The 18,782-nt window shown below is 37.3% G+C and overlaps 1 protein-coding gene across 1 annotated transcript; it reads left to right on the forward strand.

Moving 5' to 3' along the window:
* Positions 1–2,082: 2,082 nt before the first annotated feature.
* On the forward strand, positions 2,083–17,358 carry MOK (MOK protein kinase). The gene is given in 19 exon segments (XM_009328439.1): positions 2,083–2,089; positions 2,523–2,670; positions 3,014–3,015; positions 4,456–4,510; positions 4,512–4,568; positions 6,361–6,450; positions 8,059–8,129; positions 10,682–10,708; positions 10,711–10,759; positions 11,269–11,309; positions 12,228–12,414; positions 14,846–14,947; positions 15,266–15,303; positions 15,363–15,537; positions 15,780–15,891; positions 16,469–16,487; positions 16,863–17,039; positions 17,042–17,107; positions 17,110–17,358. Coding segments are annotated over 19 exon segments (1,599 nt in total). The 3' UTR covers positions 17,286–17,358.
* The last annotated feature ends 1,424 nt before the right edge of the window (positions 17,359–18,782 follow it).

Consider the following 18,782-nt stretch of genomic DNA (forward strand, 5'->3'; position numbering starts at 1 on the left):
CGTCAGCGGTGACCCTGGCCCGAGGGGGCCGGGGGCCCGGGCCGCGCGGGGAGCACCCGCGCTGAGGTGGTCGTAGGTGCTTTTGTAGTCCCGGGAAACCGCCGTCACTGCAGCCCGTTGCCAGTTCCTAGATCTCCCTACCGAGACCGCACACGTAAACGCCGGTCTCCCTCTGCATGCCAGTCCCCCTCTTCAACAGGGTGGTAAGAAATCTTTCTCCCACTCCTGTGAAGCAGTAGCCTGTCTGTCTTCTGGTCTCTCTGAGTACTTTCTCAGAAATTGCTGAGTTTTCTCATTCTTTGTTCTGCAAGCCTTTCCTTCCATTACGTAGCATCCTTCTTCAGATCATCCCATGTCACATCCTACACATCTGGCGTGTTTCTGAATGCAACAGTTATGTGCCACGGCCTTGTGACTGTGGCTGAAAGCTGAACTTCTTGTTGCTTTCTTCATTTTTCTGGTTATTTCTCTCTTCCCACATGCATCAATGTCATATTTAAGTGTCATGGCTTTTTCTTCCTCATAATCTCGGCATCTTTGCAACAGAGTATCTGCTTTAGGTTTTTATAATATCCTATTTTGACTATTGTAGTGCTATCTTTTTTGTCATTTTGCATTGGATTCTTTAATTCCAAATGATGATTGATTTTCTGTGCTCTCTAGTTACAGTAATACGGGTATAGTCTTTGAATTCCGTCACTTGCCCATAATTTTAATTTACGTTCTTAATTTCCTGGGTCCTGTAGCCTCTTGCACATTAAACTGTCCTTCTAATGACTGATTACCTCTCTGCCATTTTCATGGCCACTTTTCTGGTGTTAGACTAGTTCAGATTGCTACAACTTACTCTTCCTAACCTTTATCTGCCTTTCCGCTAACTGTGCTAAGCCTGAACATCTGTGTGTGCTGAAACAGAGGGGAGGGGAGGGAAGGAAGAGGTTAGGTAATATCTAGCTTGTTATAGATGCCACGAAAGAATTGCTAACCGGTGATTAGGTCTTCTTTATTCTTTAATGTTATATGCAAGTGTAATTAAGACACTGTTTATTTAATTTCATCCTCAAAGCTTTCAGTCTTAAAATGCTGATAACATTTTTAACATTTCTGTCATTCTTCATCTTTGAGTACCACAAATTTGGGTAAACTAACAGGTAATTAGTTTTGGTTTGTAGCTGTAGTAAGTTTCGTAGCTTAAAATTGACATGCTTTGACCTGACTGTTCTCTTTCAGTGTGTGTTTGAAATCCATCGTTTTGGTGGGGGCTTTTTTGCCACCTAGTCACTTTTGAAGGATCAGTTATGTGGTACTGAAGTGGATTTTTAAGAATCTCCAGAAATCTTGGCTTGTGGACGCAAATTCAAAATTTCTGTTAAATTGTTAGTACATTTGAAGTCTAAATTTTTCTATAGAAACTTTAATGTTACTATTCTTACAATGCCTGAGTTCCTTTCAGCGTCTCATTAAACGATAACTAGCTTGTCACATGATCGTTCTCATTTTCTCCCTAGGAGAAAAGCTCTCATCTTCAGTGACCTGTTTTGTTGAGAGTTTACACGTTGATTTTATGCATCAAAGAGACATTTCAAATAATGCAATTTTCATTCCCGATTCTGCACTTTATTCAATCCATTGAAATTTTTCAGGTCTTTGCTGTCATTCCTTTCACTGGATGGCTCTCTCTTAAGTGCCGGGTTAAAGCCTCAGTTGTTTGTTATGTGCGGGGTTTTTATTTTGAATATAGAGCACTCTATTTTAAAAAATTAAAATAACAAACCTTACACGCTTACATGAAAATCTTTAGTGCGGTAAGAATGTTTTAAAGTGTGTAAAGAATTAACTCTTCTTACACTATTAGAACTCTTCAGTTTAAAATTTAAAAAAAAATCAAATTATTTTAAGCCCTCCACTGTCATCTGGACTTTTCTTGTAGGAGCAAAATACATGTATAGAAGAAAATATAAACAAATTATATAAACATATACTATCAGACTTCTTTATATATTTAAAAATATTTTTAATAAATTTGTACAATAATGCTTTCCCTGTGTTTCTCTGCCTAAGTACTTTGGTTCATTAACACCTATGGCTGGTATACCATAGATGTTAAGATCTTATTTTCAGATCATATGATTTGAATTTTTTTTTATGCCAGAGAATCAATTACTTGCATTTAAGAAAAGAAAAATATGGGATTGCCATTTATTAGAATCAAAGAGTAGGTCAACAAATAGCTAATTTTTCTTCTATCTGCCTTGGGTATTTTTTGCCACAGGGACTGGCTCTGACATTATATGAAGATATATGTAGCCAGTGTGTATCTGACTGATTGGAGAGTATCAGTTGCTACCAAAAAAATCCGTTGACACTTTTTCTTTGGGATTCTGTAAGAGTGGGATTTAAGTATTCTGAATTTACAATCTCCATCTTATATTTAGCTATTTTGATAGGAAACTAAAACTGAAGGGGGTAGAGGGCACGGTGCAGAGTGTGATTTCTGCCGACAAAGCGTGTTACTTGCTCAGTCACGTTGCTTAGTGAACACCGAAGGCTAGGGATCACCTTGCTTAAAGCACTAATTGGCAAGTTATCAAATAACAGCCACATGAATTAAACAGTCTCATGGTCTCTTCCCTATTTTGGAGTCTCTGTTAGAGATTGCCTCCTTTACCTGTAATGATTTTCAAATTCTGTTTCTGCTTTTAAAATAGTTCTATATGTAAATTGCTGTATAGAGTGCATTAAATGGTGTCATTGATTTTAAATTACTCTGCTTTTTCCTGTTTTTCAAATTTAGATGACCTAATTAGTTAGTTTATGATCCAGCATGATGGATAATGATCAGAAAACCTAAGCAGCAGGTAATAAAAATAAGAAGAGCAACTGACAATTCTCACGGAAGTGCTGCTACTGTATTGGAGAAAGAGGGATTTGCAAGGGGAAGGTTTCTACTAATTAAAATATAAGCATTTGGATTACAAGGAAAGGAAAGACCTTTTTTTTTTTTTTTTAACAGGAGTAAGTGTCAAAGTTGGGGAGGAGAAAAGAGATGAAGACAACATGAATTGATTGGTAGTTGGGAGACAGCATTAGAATGTCCCTGCCTAAGTAACTTTTCCCTCCACGAAATTTCTTGGCAGGCTTTCTCCACTGTGAGGCTGTATTTATACTTGTAAATTAAACATATCTGGAAATCTTCTTGGACACAAAGAGCAACTGGCATGAAATGGCCCACATCTACGCTAGTAAATTCTCTTATCTTCCAAAACAAGGCAGTAGGACAGAAACTGTTTTAGGAATTACCTTAGAAGGAGTCCTCGCATCAGGCTGGGAAGGTGCCTAGGGGAGTGGTGGTTGTCACAGGCCAAATCCATGCCAGGGACTGTTGTCACAGCAACTAATACAGACAACTACACTTCATTGAATTTACAGCTATCAACATAACTTAAGACTCCCACAGTTGTTCTGACTCCCATAAAGCATTGAATATGATAAAAGAGGTTTCCTGCTCTGCGTCCCTCAAAATGACTGGGTTTGGATCTTTCTTAAAAAGACTATGTCAAAAGCAACAGCAGCATAAAGCTAACCAGAACTGGGTTTTGCTCAGATGAAATTACTGGAAGAATTATCAAGGATAGAATCTGTAGGTGCTAAAAATAAAGGGAAACAGGAGGACAAAGTGGGTGAAGGGAACCAGGCAGTGGGATTGGTAAGGAACAGTTAATCATAAAGCTGAAGGAGAATAAAGGAGGAAAGAAAAGAAATATCGATTCTGAAGGAAATTAGGAAAAGTCTCAGAAATTAATATAAATAAAGCTTTCTTCGTAACCCTTACGTTATCTGCTTCATCTCTTAAAATTCTGCAGAACTAGAATTGGCTGATTTTCACATCCTTTTGTTTGGTGCATTTCATTATTAAAGCCAAGCGTTATTTTTGGCCTAGTGCAATACTAATATCTGAATTTGATATGGGAATAAAGCTTTAAAATCAGCAACTGCTTTGCTTACCAAAAAAAAAAAGCAAAACAAAAAACAAGCAAAAATCATCCAACAGAAAACCCAAAAAAACACCCCACCAAAACAACCAAAAAACCCGTGTTGGAACAACGACAAGACACACTTGTTATTCAAGATAATTTTGTGTTTTTGGTACAGTGTAAATAAAGGATTTTTTTGGTGAAAGAAGCAAAGAATAAGTTCAGGTATGAGGTGCTAATGTGCTGCAGCAGAAAAAAAGGTATGAAGTGCTGTGTGCAGAGGCATCATGTCTCTGAGCAAGGAGGTAGTAGTTTATTGTCTAAGATATATATATATAAATATCTTATGTCTTAACAAAAAAACCTTTTATTTAAAAATTTTCCATTAGTCAGGATTGAACAAATCAAGTGTGGCTTGATATGCAGTCTTCATAACAATTTCTATTTTAAACATACTGAAACAGTATATTTTTGTTTTTAGAATATAAACCAGTTGGTAAGGTAGGAGAGGGAACATTTTCTGACGTTCTGAAGACAGAGTCGTAGGCATGGAAAGTACTATGCATGTAAACACAGGAAGCAACATTTTGAAAGGTATGCATAATTAATCATAGTACTACAGAAGATCTTCTTTAAATTCGGTGGGGAAATGTGAAATTAAGACTAAGTGAAGTTTTTTGAATGCACATGTATTTAAAAGGTTTGCATGTAGTACAGAAAGGGAACTCTGCTGCTGATTATGCAGGGCCTGCCCATTCGGCATTGGGGTTATTTCCCTGAGTACTCTAATTGATGTCATCCACTGTACTAAATGCTGCCTGGCCACTGGGTCGAGGGTGAAACGAGAAGAATGAGGACTAAATAGTTGACTTCTGCCTCTCCAAGTGCCCTGAATATACTTGTGCTGTTTTTCTTTTTGCTGTAAATAATGATAGGAGGAGTAAATGTGTCAGTCCTCCCCCTGGACAATACTTTTTTCAGTCTTACTTTAAATACTGTTTTAATGCGAGGTAAAAATACTGTATTTATCCTTAGTCCATATATAGCATTAGTTCTACTTCATATTTCCGTTTATATTTAGTTACATCCATCAGCAAGACGCTATATGGTCACAAAATAGGTGCTTTGTATTAGTTAGGAAAATAGAGGAGAGGGTGGAAATAGACATAGACTTGACATTCTCCTCCAAACATATAGGTGTCAAACAATGCCTTTTGGGTCACGGACTTTGTATTCTCAGTTAAATATATTAAGTTCCTAGTGAAATCAGTGGGAGTGACACATTTGTACGTACAAAGTAAAATGGGACATTTTGCTCTTAGGTGAGATTTCACAATGTAACTCAGAACTTCAAAGACTGTAAGTTTAAAAAAAAAGAGAACTCAAATATCTTCGAGTAATGTGGCTTCTGATTCTCTGTTGTGTTGTTAGAGAACCGTTGGTCCATTTATACGTTACCTACAACTGACCAAATTGTCCAATTTATGATCAAAAGAGTATTTAAACTAACCGCTTAACTGTATCAAGGGCAGATGGTATACGCCTCAGTGGTAGGGCATAGCAATAGGGCATAACAAGCAGACTCTTTTTTTCATGTAGCATGTTTCAAACATCTTTTAGGCCTTTAACCCTTTGATAAATTGATTGACATTCTTTTAAGGAAATGAACTCTTTTAGCAACAGATAACAGTGTTTTAAAGTGCTCGTACAAGGTATTTCTTCTAGTTTCAAATTGGAAAATACCGTTTTGGTGTTTAGCTTTAAGTCAGACTGTGAAAAGGTGTATGTGTCCTCTTCTGATCCGTTAAATAGCGTGCAAAGCAATTTGTTTCCTGCTTCCTCCCCAGAGTTTCTGTAGCATGTAGTTTTGTTGTTTATTGAAGTCTAGGAGGGCAACATAATAATTAAACAATAGTTGAATAGTGTCTATTTTGCATGTAAGAGGTTACCATCAAAACTTAAAGTGTTAAATTTGGCAAGGCTAGATTGTCACTTTCAGCATCGTGCTAGCACTAGTTGGAATGTGTGCTACACCAGAGCAGAATAAACAGTATCATACGTACTATTATGCAACACAAAATTCCTCCCAGATAGCTCCTTGGCGTGGTAACTGATGTCTGGAGCACAGTACATTACTACTTATCTTGTTGGGGTAAGTCCAGCTACTCCACACTGCAAGAAGGAATAAAGCCATTCTCCTGATTACTGGTTTGCTCTATAAAGAAACAAAACAGGCAAACAATTTATCAGGCCCTGCATTTGCAAGTTCAATTACAGACTAAAGTGGAGTAGATTCTGACAGTCCCAAGGCAGGGAAGAAAGACAATTACAATCCAGTCCCTGGTTGCAAGTCAGTCTTCCTCTTTTCTTTTTAATTCAACACTAGTATGGAACAAGTGAATAATCTGAGAGAAATACAAGCGCTAAGGAGGCTGAGTCCGCATCCTAATAGCCTTATGTTACATGAAGTTGTTTTGTAAGTATGGTGCATTCATTTCTTGCTTCCTTATGCCTTTATTTGAATGATATTCAGTAACTTTTGGGTCTAGAAGCAACCCGTAGGCACTTAACCAGCTTTTTATTCCAACAGAAAGAAAAAAACAATGAATTTGTCAAATTCTGAAGCCTTCATGCCTTTTCTGTTAAGAAAATCCGATGTAGCTCTCACTTTCTCTGGCTCTCTTGCAGCAGACCAAAAATATTTCAACATCAGTATTAAAATTACAGACTAGATATATTTTAAGCATAGCTAAACTTCATCTCATAATATGTAATACTTGCTGGTGATTTCAACCCATGTCCCATATCTAGTGAATGCTTTAACTGCACAACATCATGTCTACTGTAGACAGTATTTTGGTAAGGCACACTCAGAGCTTATCTGCTGGAATAGGCTCTGGTACTTCAAGGATCTTGGTTTGACTTGCCAGTTTGAACTAGGGATCCAAGCAAAGTATTTGGCAGTATCCTTTCATAGGCAACTTTACAGACACCCCTTTGCAAATAATAGAGGTTTAGACCTCTGAATTAGGCAGCAGTGGAGCTATGAATTTGGAAAGAGATCAATTAGTGATGAAGTTGGGTTCCTTAGCCTCATTAGGCACTTAAGTGTCTTCTGGGGACACGTTCTGTCTCACAAAGAGATCAGCGTTTATGACAGCATTTACTCCATTACTGTGTGTTACACTTCATCACTATGCTACAGCAGACATATACTTCATTATTTAAATACTTGACACAAAACTTGTTGACTGCTCTAAAATATTTGTTTCTTGCTCTTCAGGCTGTCTTATTCCTCTGCTGAAGGCTCTGGTACTATACTGTTATTGACAGGCCCGTTTTCTACAAATATATGGAAAGCCGGTAATCGTGTCAGCAGCTTAGCTTTCTGGAATTCTCAGCTTCAGCTGCCGTGTTGTTAACGAAGTGTAATCCAGATGGCCAGCCAGCTCGCCTAGCTCTTTCACAGTCTGTCTCCAAACTGAATTGCAGATTGTACCCTCAACCTTTTGCTGTCTGGGTTAATGGAACATTGCAGAGGGGATGTACTTTAATGCAATTATCTTATAAGAAAAACTGAAGACCTAAAGACATCTGCCTCTGCAGGGCAGTGAAATGGAAAAGAAAGTGTCAGATGTGTTATCATGTCGTGATAATACTTAAAACTGCTGTTGTCAGCAAAACACAGATCCCAGTCAGGTACTCATTTCCATGCAATAGAACACTACTGGCGACCTACCTAGAAAGTATTTTCTTCTATGGTGTAATGGCTTTCCTATCTTTTATTGTAAGATTGTATCAGTTAATTTACTGGAAATTTCTTGATACTGAATAGTGTGATATGCCCAGAAAACATGCCTTCAAATAACTTCACAGAGTAAATCAGTTAACTTCTGCAATGGACACTTTGGATAGTATAAAACTAAAACTATGATACCTCAGACCCCCAGCTGAAAAACTTCTATGAGAAAGTATCAATTAAAAATGAAAATGTCCATTTTAATACTGGTTAAACTCAGTACTTTTTTCGACGCTGTGTACAAATCAACATTTCTAGCTTAAAGTCTCCTATTTGTTTCTTCAGTGATAAAAAAGCTGGCTCTCTTTCACTGATATGTGAACTTATGGACATGAATATTTATGAGCTGATAAAAGGTATGTAGCATATGCTTAAGAAACACACAAACCCTTCTTGTATAGATCACAAAGAGGACTTAATTATTTTTCACTTGGTTGTTCACCATTACATAGTATAAAATTCATAGGGAAATTTTGTGCCATACTGCTTTACTCTTTATTTCTTTCCAGTGCAATATACCCACTTGTTTAAGGCATGGATGCATGCAGAAGGTTTCTAATGAGTCAGGTTCTATTTCTACAGTCAAACTTTACATGAAAACAGGGAAACAACCTTGACTGCGAAACACAAAATAATTGCTTTATGTAACAAAAAGTACAACTTAAATAGGTTCTGTGTTAGGTCAGGACTGTAATCATGTAACAAGAAAATTATTCCCATTTGTTTCAAAAACTACTGATTCAAAGAATAATGATTTTCAGTTTTTATACCTAGTAAAAATGCCTTTCACCAAGTTTTCTCTATAAAATAACATTGTTCCCTGAAACCTCCTATATTTAAAAATCCTGGAACTGTTTGTCGAAGCAGATGGGAGACCGTAAAGCTTAAGGAAGAGTTCCTACAAAAAAGTTTACAACAAAAGCTGATTTAAAACCAGATCTCATATAGACACCAAAGGAGTTGGATACAGCAAATGAAGGGGCACTTACTTATAATTCAATATTAAAAGAGGATTTTTTTCTGAATAATTAAAAATTTGTAATGTCTTAACAGTTGGGAGAGTCATTTAAATAACTGAGCATGCAACTGTCATTCAGTGTACTAGAATAGATAAACGACTTGCTCCCAAACATTACGTTAGTGACACTGAGTATTCAGATCTCTAACAGAAGGAGTAACCCTGTTCCTGACCTAGATAAGAATTTGAGGTTAAAACACAGTTGTTTGCTGATCACTGAAGCAGACATGAATATTTCCTGGTTTTAATAGGACATTTTATTTTTCCGGGATAAATTTCTTAAGTTGTAAAGTCAGAGTAATAGCATATAGGAAGGAGTCCTCGTTGGATAGTAAGTTAGTCCAGTGCATTAAAAACAATCTTGCATCTTCTCCTTCCAGGAAAGATACTGTACTTCAGTTATGAAAGATCAGAATATTTAGGTTTGTTCTTTAACTGCCTTTTTTTTACCTCAGAGTATTCGCTTTCATTTGGTTACATTTCTCAGTCTTTCTCTCATTCTTTTCATGTGAAAAAGCCTGCTATATTAAGTATTCTATACAGATGGAAATTAGTCTAATAGTTTCAGTATGTTCTGCTATGGTTTTTTTATTTTAAAATACATAATGTATAGTGGTATCACAAGTTATTTAATAACTGAAAAACAGTCTTGCCTTTTCTTTAACCCAGAACAGTTTGGTCATTTAAAGCGATGAAAAAAATATGGCTCAGAGAGAGGTGGGGAAGATGCCTCAAGCGAAAACAATTGTAGCCTCAAGTGCTGCTGCCTTACGATTCGCTTCATTACTTCCAGCTAAGGTTTCTCTAATGATAAATCTGGAAGTAGAAAAGCATCTGCTCCAGATTTTACTAGTGACCTGTAATGGAAAAACAATTGAGCATGACTTCTTTTTATGAAGGCCTGTTTTTTTAAATACTAATAATAATCTGAGTTGGTTTGAATAGCTGCATTTTATAAAATCTTTCCTACTATCATGACAAAAATCCCAATGTTGAAAACACCATTTGTCTCTACTGGGGTAACAATACTACAGTTCCCGAGGTAAACGGTACTCCGTTTCAAGGGCTTTGTTCTCTAATCCTGCTCAGCGGATTATGTGGCTGACTGGAGGAGTACTGTAATCAGTTAGGAACACAAGTCCCGCTGGCTGCCAGGACTTGCAGCCCTCAATGAGTTAGTGTCCTGATAATCTCCCTCCTCCTCCCCAGCCAATTACTCATACTACTGTCATCAGGCAGATCAGTACCTGCTTTGTTTTTCAAAAATGTGATCATTTCTGCCTCCGTTGATGACATTGCAGCCTTACATAAAGGCATTACAGCAAGATTAAAAGGCCTTTGGAGCCTATAAAAGAAAAAAGCTGAGTAGTTACTGAATGGCTCTGAAAAAATAATAGATACATTTTATAACTGTCATTATTGCGCAATGGCAATAGCAAGCGAAACTACATAGGTTAACCTTTAATTTGCAAGTCAAATGTGAATCACGGTCATTTAAGCATTGCAGTGATTTGAGGTGATTGATACGAATCTTGATCCTTACGGACAGTTACTTTGTTTAGAGAGGGAATTAGATGTTTAGAAGTGAAATATTGCAGTTCTGTTAGAACTTGGGGAAACAGGTATTGCAAGAAAAACATGCAGTAAAAGCTAAGGCAGATTACAGGCTATTGTTGTACAGACAGTTGTTAGCTGAGCTATTCTGGTGCATACTGAAATCTAAATTATGTCTGAAGTTGAGTGGAAAATGGATTACAAAGCTAGCTGTAAATGACAGAAATAGTATAATTGAAAAAGGTAATATCAATGCACTATTGGAAGCCGAAGGTAATTTTTTTGTATTCCGTTGTTTGCTAAAAAGGACTTGTGCAACTTGAAATTTAATTCTAGGAAGGAGAAAGCCATTACCTGAAAAAAAAAAAAGAACCACATGTACCAGTTATGCAAATCTCTTGATTGCATACATAGGTAAGAGACCTGGCTCAGCAACAGCTTTACAGTAAATGTATCATACATTTATTTCAGGGTCATCTCTAAGTAGAGACATACAATTGTCTGGGGCAGCAGACTGCTGCAGGGAGGAAAAAGGCTATTGCCCAGATGCATCTTTGCCTATAGCAGAGCCCTGGAAGGCAGCAAGCAGGCAGCCCATGCTGCTGCCAGCACCCCGAAGGAGCTCTACTACCTGCTGCAGGAAGCCCTCCTGGGAGGGGGTGGCCCTTGCAATCCTTTGGTAAACCTGGTGAGAGCAAAAGCAGAAAGCCTGGCCTCCCCTTCCTGGACTTGCCCTTTCCCCACTCCCATACCTGTAGCTGTTGTCTCATCGTGGTGGCAAAATTCAATTTTTTTACTATGCTGTTGATAAGTTTGAAGAAAGCATTAGTTTCTTGAAGTATTTTTTTACAAATAACTGGAAGCACTGGTAATGTTTCTCTTTTTACTGATCTCTTCTCTCTGGTGGGTTTATATTGGTACAGAGATGGGATATTTCAGAGAGATGTGAAACCAGAAAACATTAATAAAGGTAATTAATTTTATGTGAGAATATTTAACTGAAAGTGAAGTATATCAGTATTTTTCTCTTTAGTCTGAGAAGGTAATGCTTCTTCATGAATAAAAGTAGAGTTTTAAAAAAAATCTATAGATAGTTACTTCTAATACCGTATTCCTGATCTAGAGGAATGAACAGGCAAGTTTGTTCTTGCCAAAACCTGAAATGAATTGGATGCATTACAGCCTGCATGTGTTCCAATCTAAAAACCTGTTCTTTATCCTCTACTAATTTCTGTTGTCCGAGAAACAAGCGATAGGGTTCAGTTCTGCAGCCCTTTCTTTCTACCTTCAATTCCTACATTTAGTGGGAGTTATTAATACAAAAGGGAGCAGAAGGTGTTAGCTTTCAGAAGATTTCTTCATTGAAATCTATTCTCCTGACAGTTTCAGAATGTTATTTTGCTAATGTCTGAAAAGCGAGGATTTCAAAATTCAGTTTATGAAATTTTATTTTCTGGAGATAAATTTTTCTTTTAAGTCTTAGAAGAACAGAGGAGAAGCCGTTCCACGGAGAAGCCAAAGCCACCTGTTATATCACTGCTCAACACAAGAACTCTAAGAAAATAACTTAATCCAGATGTCCTATTTAGCAGTCTTCCCTTCAGTAATAGTCCATATGCTTTTCAATTAACTCTTAGCTCTTTCTTTTAATGATGTACAGAACGGTATTTGCACATATTATGGGACACAGGTATCTTCGAGCCTGGAGCTACTTGCTATTTAAATGCAGTTTTACTGCTATTACAATACTACCCCTGGGATTTCTGAAAGTTTATTCTTAAAGTAATCTGTGATTTCTTTTATGATGACTACTTCACACGTTTAAGGAAAATCTTGGCTTGAATATTTCAGTGTTTCTAATTTGTCAAAATACTTTATTTGTTTTTGCAGCAGAATACCCTGAGGTTAGGAGATTCTGGATCTCGTAGGAGTGTCTGTTCTAAGCAGCCACATACAGAACATATCTCTATACGCTGGTACTGAGCACCTGAATGCTTACTTACAAATGGCCACTATAGTTACAAAATTGATATATGGAGTGCTGGCTGTGTTTTCTATGAAATCACAAGGTACAGTGTTCAGTGGAGAGTCTTGCTTATTATTAATCCAGAAAATCAAAGGCAAATAACTCAAGTAAGGAGCACATGGTACGGGTAATATGATCTTTGTTTCCGTGGTTTTGTGGAAGCTTCTTCTGTGATTAGTCTGCAGGGTTCATCAGGCAGTAATCCTGCCTTGTCTGGCACTCTCTTCACCCTATGGCACGTTAGTAATAAAGCAGTGGGATGTTCAAGATCAACAAATATTATTTACAAGTAAAATAACATTTTTGAACAGTTGGTTGTTTTGTTGGTTGTTTTGGGTTTTGTTTTTTTGTTTTGGTTTTTTTTTTTTCCCCTATTGGCTTCATATTTGAGTTTGGTAAGAATGTGTTTTCTCTGCTTTATCTCTGAAGACACTGTGGCTCGTTTCCTGTGATGAACATTGCTAATGATCCTCAATCTTGTTCATGCACTTGTTGGTAAAATTTTTGCCTCTTTTTTTTACTTATTATTCTGCAAAAACAGAGGAGATTAGAGAAGACACTCCCTCCGATTCACTACTTTGATTTATAATATAGCGTGTTTAAGACCCTTGTGCCAGGACCTTATGTCGTGGAATATTTTGAAGTCGGATTCTGATGAAGGAAGAGTTCAGGAAAACCCGGATTAAAGTCCTTTGAGCTTTTCGATGATGATGAAACTATAACTCAAAAAAATTGTCACCGGTCTTCAAGAAAAAAGGAAAAATAACCACCATGAGTATTTCTCCAATATCTTTGTGCCCTAGCAACAGCAGCAGTTCTTCTTTATTCTCCTCCCACACTGCTGTCTCTGATATGCAACCAGGAGTGATAGCATTTGCTTTGCTACTTTCCTCCTCCTCCACATGGCAAGTGCAGCTGCTGCCATCACCATCACATTAAATGACAACCCTTATGCTTTGCCTGCTAACTCATAGAAACAGTTCTACTTCGGTCAGAAAACTGTTAACAGAAAAATCCCAAATGTGGCCATTCTCCTGCAAAGTAAATTGGGACCTAAAGCTTTAAAAATACCGTGTTTTTCCATTTCAATTTTAATCAGGTGGGCTTTGAAGTTTGGCAAGAAAATTACACGCTGCAAACTTAGGTTTTCTTAGGGCAAAAAACCTTACAGATATTTCCTCATAATTTTAGCTTAATGTAACAAATTTCATTCTTTGCAACCACTGCACATTTTCAGAGACCTGATAGGTGTGCTCAGAGAGAAATGAGGGATGCTTATTGGAAATTACCGAATTAAAAAAGATACAGCCTTGCCAAGATAAAGAAAGTTATGGGCAGGTTTGTTTCTTTTTAAGTGCAGTTTGCAGTTTTTGCTGTTGAACATTTGCGTAAGCCTTTATGCTTTACACCACACTGTGTAAGAATTTTTAGTCTTTTACTCAGCCGTGCTTATCTTTCAAATCTTGGCCTCCCTCTTTCCGTTCCTTATAAATCGTGGTTCCTGGATTACATTTTTCTGTGGATTGCACAGTTGTTCTTCCCTAAGTTATAGCTTTACATTTAGAGACAGGACATTTTTGTAGTTCACACAAAAGCTACTCCCAACTGCTTGTCTTGATACAGCTGCACAACATGAATCGAATCTCTTTTCTCTCCTTCCCCTACTCAAAGCTTTGTAAAGACATTCAGAGAAGTGTGCAGCCAGCCGTTTGACTGAATTTGCAAACAGTTAGAAGAAGTTTCCTCCTGCTACAAAGAGGGCTGAATGTATCGCTTTCACGAATCATGTGGTGCTACTGAAGTGTTTCTTAAATTATAAGCCCAAGGAAATGCTCTGCTAACATGGAAAAAGGCAACGTGTGCAAGAAACAAATGTTAGTGGACCTAACTCGTGAAGTCAGATTGCTCCATCGATAACAATGTTTTCAAGGACTCTATGCAAGTTTTATATTAACTGAGGATCAAGCTCAGGAATGCAGTTCAAATTACCATCTTTCCAGTATTGCTGCTTGCAAAGAACCTGTGTGTTAGGACTGGAATGTTTCTTATAAATATATACTTTTATGTGCATACACAACACGAGGGACTGCTTGACTCTGCTGTCTTAAAACGAGGAAAGCACATTGTCTTCTGGGATCTGCCACTTCACTAGAAAAAAACACAATCCCACATCCATTGCCTTTCACCAGGAGGGATGTTCTCTTTACATATTTTACCCCAAACCTGCGAGGAGAGGGCAACTACAGGTTTCTGTTTAATAACCCAAACTACTCTTTCCATCCAAACATGCAGTTGTCTTAATCTGCTCCTCACATGTTATCTTTTAGTTGCTGGTTGGTATTAAACTGTCCACAAATGAATAATTCTAAAATGTATCTTTCTCGTAAATGAAAATTTTTTAACTGAAGTGGCAGCTATGCCACTTAAACTAGTTTGTGTCTTCTCTAGTGCTAATACTATCTCTTACCTTGCAGTTTTCAGCCTCTCTTTCCTGGATCTGATGAGCCGGGCCAAATTTCAAAAATCCATGACGTTATAGGCACTCCTGCTAACAAAACTCTCAACAAGTTCAAGCAGTAAGTATGCACTCCCATAGTTATTAATCTCGCTGTTTAAATATCCACAATATAACTGTGCAGCTGTGTGCAATTTCTGCTCAGGGAACCACCACAAAAATCTGATACTGTTGTGACGGCTGCTGACCAAAGAGCAGTGTCTTCTATGCCTACCCAGAGATAGTCACGCATTCGTGGTCCTTGTAGGCAGAGGAGAGGAAATCTGAGCCTACATCAATCTTATCTGGCCTTTTATTTCCATGGTATCTTTAAGGCCAATGACATAACTTGTTAGGAAAGAAAACGTTTTTTTCCAAGTATTACTTACTTGTCCCTAAGAAATGATTACCTAAATCAGATGAGAATAATTTTTTTCAGTAAATTGTAATTCTCTCTGAATGTGCATGAATAACTGTTCTCAACTTGCTTAACACAGGTCAAGAATTGGCGAGTTTTGATTTCCCGTTTAAAAAAGGAAAAGGAATCCCTCCTCTTGCGCGCAATTTGTCTCCCAAAGGCTTCTCTCTCCTGTGTGTGATGATAAAATATGATCCTGATGAGAGAATTGCTGCCCATCAAGCATTACAGTACCCTTATTTTTAAGAACTCCGGTAAGTGACTTCAAATCACTTCAGTCTTGAAGACTAAAATTAAAAAGTGGGGGGAGCGCTGTGTGCTTACTATTTAAAGTGGACTGGGATAAAGTTTGCTTACAGTGCTAGTACTTAGCTTGCAATACAATGAATGTAAGTCAGTCAACATAATTCTTTGCATTGAGTCCAAACTTCACCTAAAGCACAACTAATGTTTTTCTCTTTTTTTTTTTTTTTTCTTTTTTCCCCAAACTGTTTAGGGCAGCTGATACACAAGCTTTGGCCATGCACAAAAAATTAAGGTTACTAGGAAATACAGCAGGGCAAGTACCTCTGCATTTGTGGCAAATTTCAAAGGAAAGTCAAAGACAGGTAATACCTAAGCGGAGGAATTGTCAGCCCATTTAGAGAAAGTAATTTGCGACACTGAGCTTGTTAGCTAGAAACAAATGTTTTCCTTAAGCTGATTACTTGGTTTGATTCAGTCTGCCTAAACACTGATCTGTATTGGGTCTGATGCAGTTCCACCCCCTGCAAGCCCTGAAAATCATGAGTTAGAATTTAGAAGCTGTGATACCACATAATCCCGTCAGTAGACGGTTGTAGTAGTTGCTATTAATTAGAGGGACAGTTCCACATTTTCTTAAAATATCTCGATCCTCATCTTTTGCTCTCTGCCTTTGAGTTAAAAAGTTGTACAGATGAAGTTGTAGCAGAGTCAGAAAGTGTGCTTGTGCCTTTTCAGGCCTTCAGTCTACATTTTGAACAAATAATTTTTATTTTTTTAAAAACTTAATTATCCTGTATTTAGATGATATCTGGGAAAATCCTACACTTATATTTGACACTGGAAATAAAAAAAAATAAAATCTGATTAAAAATTCTGGCAAACTAAAACTTTGTTTATATTCAAGCTATGTGAAGAATACTCAACGTGTTCACTCTTAAGGGTTTGCTGTATCTGCAAGGTGAGATAGAAGTTAGTACTACATGAAAAACTCTTAAATACAGGTTTTTCTCAAAAAAACAAATTACAGTAGCAAAAATAATTAGAAATTATTTTCTGCTGTGCATTTAACCTTGAAAGCATGAACTCTCCTTCCATAGCAGCAGCCACTTTTTCCACCAATTTAGTTCTGGGGTTCATCATTGTGGGCTTTGTAAGAAGTTCCTTCAGGAGAAATTGCAAGAAACATCAAGAGAGGTAGTAATTTGTAAAAAAGAATTAGCTGAAGTACTGTTTGGCTGGTTTTTTTTTTCTGATTATTTGGATTTTCTCTTTTAATTTTATTCCTTAAGATGTTCTCAGAAAGAAATTGGATCTTGTTTATTTATTTTCAAAGCCTCTCTTAGGAAAGTCCAGGAAAAAACAAAACAACAACATGGATCTCCTCGTGGAGAATTACCAAAATTAAATCTTTCTGGAGCAGCCAAATTGACTTCCAGTCCTACTCCTACATCGCTTTCAGTTTTCCAAGCACCTAAGGAAAGTGGTGAAACCCCTGTGTTACAGTCTGTTAGATTATTGGATCAAGTATCGAGGTACAGACTCTAACTTGCCCGTTAAAGTGTAATAGCAAAATGCGTTTTACAGAGCGTATTTCAAACTTCCATTGTTTCCGCAACAGTCTGAGAAACAGAAGTCTTCCCCTTACCTGCTAAGGAACGAAGGGGAGGAGGTTACTGACCACCTTGTGAAGTATTTGGAGTGTGAGGAAAAGCATGACTGTGCCGTGAGAGCGAGCCAATCATGCTTCCGTTGTTAGAGACGTAACAAGAACAGCAGTGCCTTATTTTGTGTTTCTCTGATAATCTGTAGGAAAACCCCACAAGGTTACGAAGGGCTGCTTACCTACCGTTTTGGTATTCTCTTCCTGAAGGGTATCAGTATTTAATGAAGCATTGCTCTGGCAGAGCTTAGAGAGTGCTCTATTGAACCTCCTAAGTATTTGTTCCTTTTAGAACCTGATGGAGGAGGAGGTTAGCTAAAAATAGCATGAAAGGATTCTTTGAGCTTCAGTAGTAGGAATGGAATGTTATCGACAAAATACAAGTTTTCATATTATATTATAAATTACAGTTAACTTTTGCATCTTTTTTTTTAGTTTTCAGTCAAGTCTGGAAAGTATTCACCTCCTGCGTTCAGTAACTTCAACCTCAAGTTGTATTGAGAATGTGCAGATTACGCAATCATACGAGATACTTGATTTTGATGCAGTTTCTGTAACTACTGAATATTTTTATATAACTATAATCTAGCTAGAAGCGAAAGCAACTTTTTATCTGATTCAAAAGCAAATAAAATTTAGTCATAGTTTTCTTCAAGCCATTGATCTGCATATTAATCAGAAGTTTTTACAGTGACTGATATCGCAGCTAGTTGCTTAGAAGAGCAGTAAAGGCATATATCTTACCATGTTTCAGAAATTTTGCACACAGATCATCAGTAACAATATAATGTTACTGTTTCCTAGCGCTGTAAAAGGCAGCATTTTTATCTTACTAGGAAAGAGTAGTTATTGCAATTGGATACCATTGATTTCAAAACTCCCGAGATCTCCTAAAAATTTGCAGTAATTAATTTGCAATACTTAAATTTGGCAATATGTTACGAAACAGCTTTGCTATTTAAAAAACAAATGAGTTTGTGCAAGTCATACTTAGCTGGGGGTTTAAAAATCTTCTGCCTACCAAGTATGCATGCAAGACAGGTTTTGCAAATAACTTTTTTTGGTTTAATAGTTCTAAAAGTTATTCTGCTCATAACTGGGAAGTGATCAGCTTTTTTTCCAGTAACCAAACACCTCTGGGACTGCTGCTGCTGTTCCAAATTTTCTGTGCCACAAAAAAGCGAAACCCAAGCAATGAGAGGGCAGGCAAGGGGCATGTATTAGAAGTCACTGCTGTGCATGAGGCACTGCGAAAAAACGCACCGGGTAGCAGATCACGTTGAAGTCACTAAGCCAACCCTTAAGCACCAATCTGAGATTGATGCTCTAAATCCAGACAAACTATTTATTCTAATCAGTTAAGATGCAGCTCAAACAATGCAGTAAAATACACGTTAACGTAAAGATTTTATAAAAATACTAGTCATCTAGAAGAAAAGTTAGGCCCGTTATGCTCTCAGCTCTCCTTCTGAGATTTTATTAGGCTATGCGTTTGTGAAAATAACGACCCTTCTCACTCAATTAGAGGTTTTCCAGTAGGTGGCTGCTTTGTTGTGTTATTTTGGTTGGTTGGTTGTTTTTTTAAGAATCGGC

This window comes from Pygoscelis adeliae, unplaced genomic scaffold, assembly GCF_000699105.1.
Source record: "Pygoscelis adeliae isolate BGI_AS28 unplaced genomic scaffold, ASM69910v1 Scaffold130, whole genome shotgun sequence".
Classification (NCBI taxonomy): domain Eukaryota; kingdom Metazoa; phylum Chordata; class Aves; order Sphenisciformes; family Spheniscidae; genus Pygoscelis; species Pygoscelis adeliae.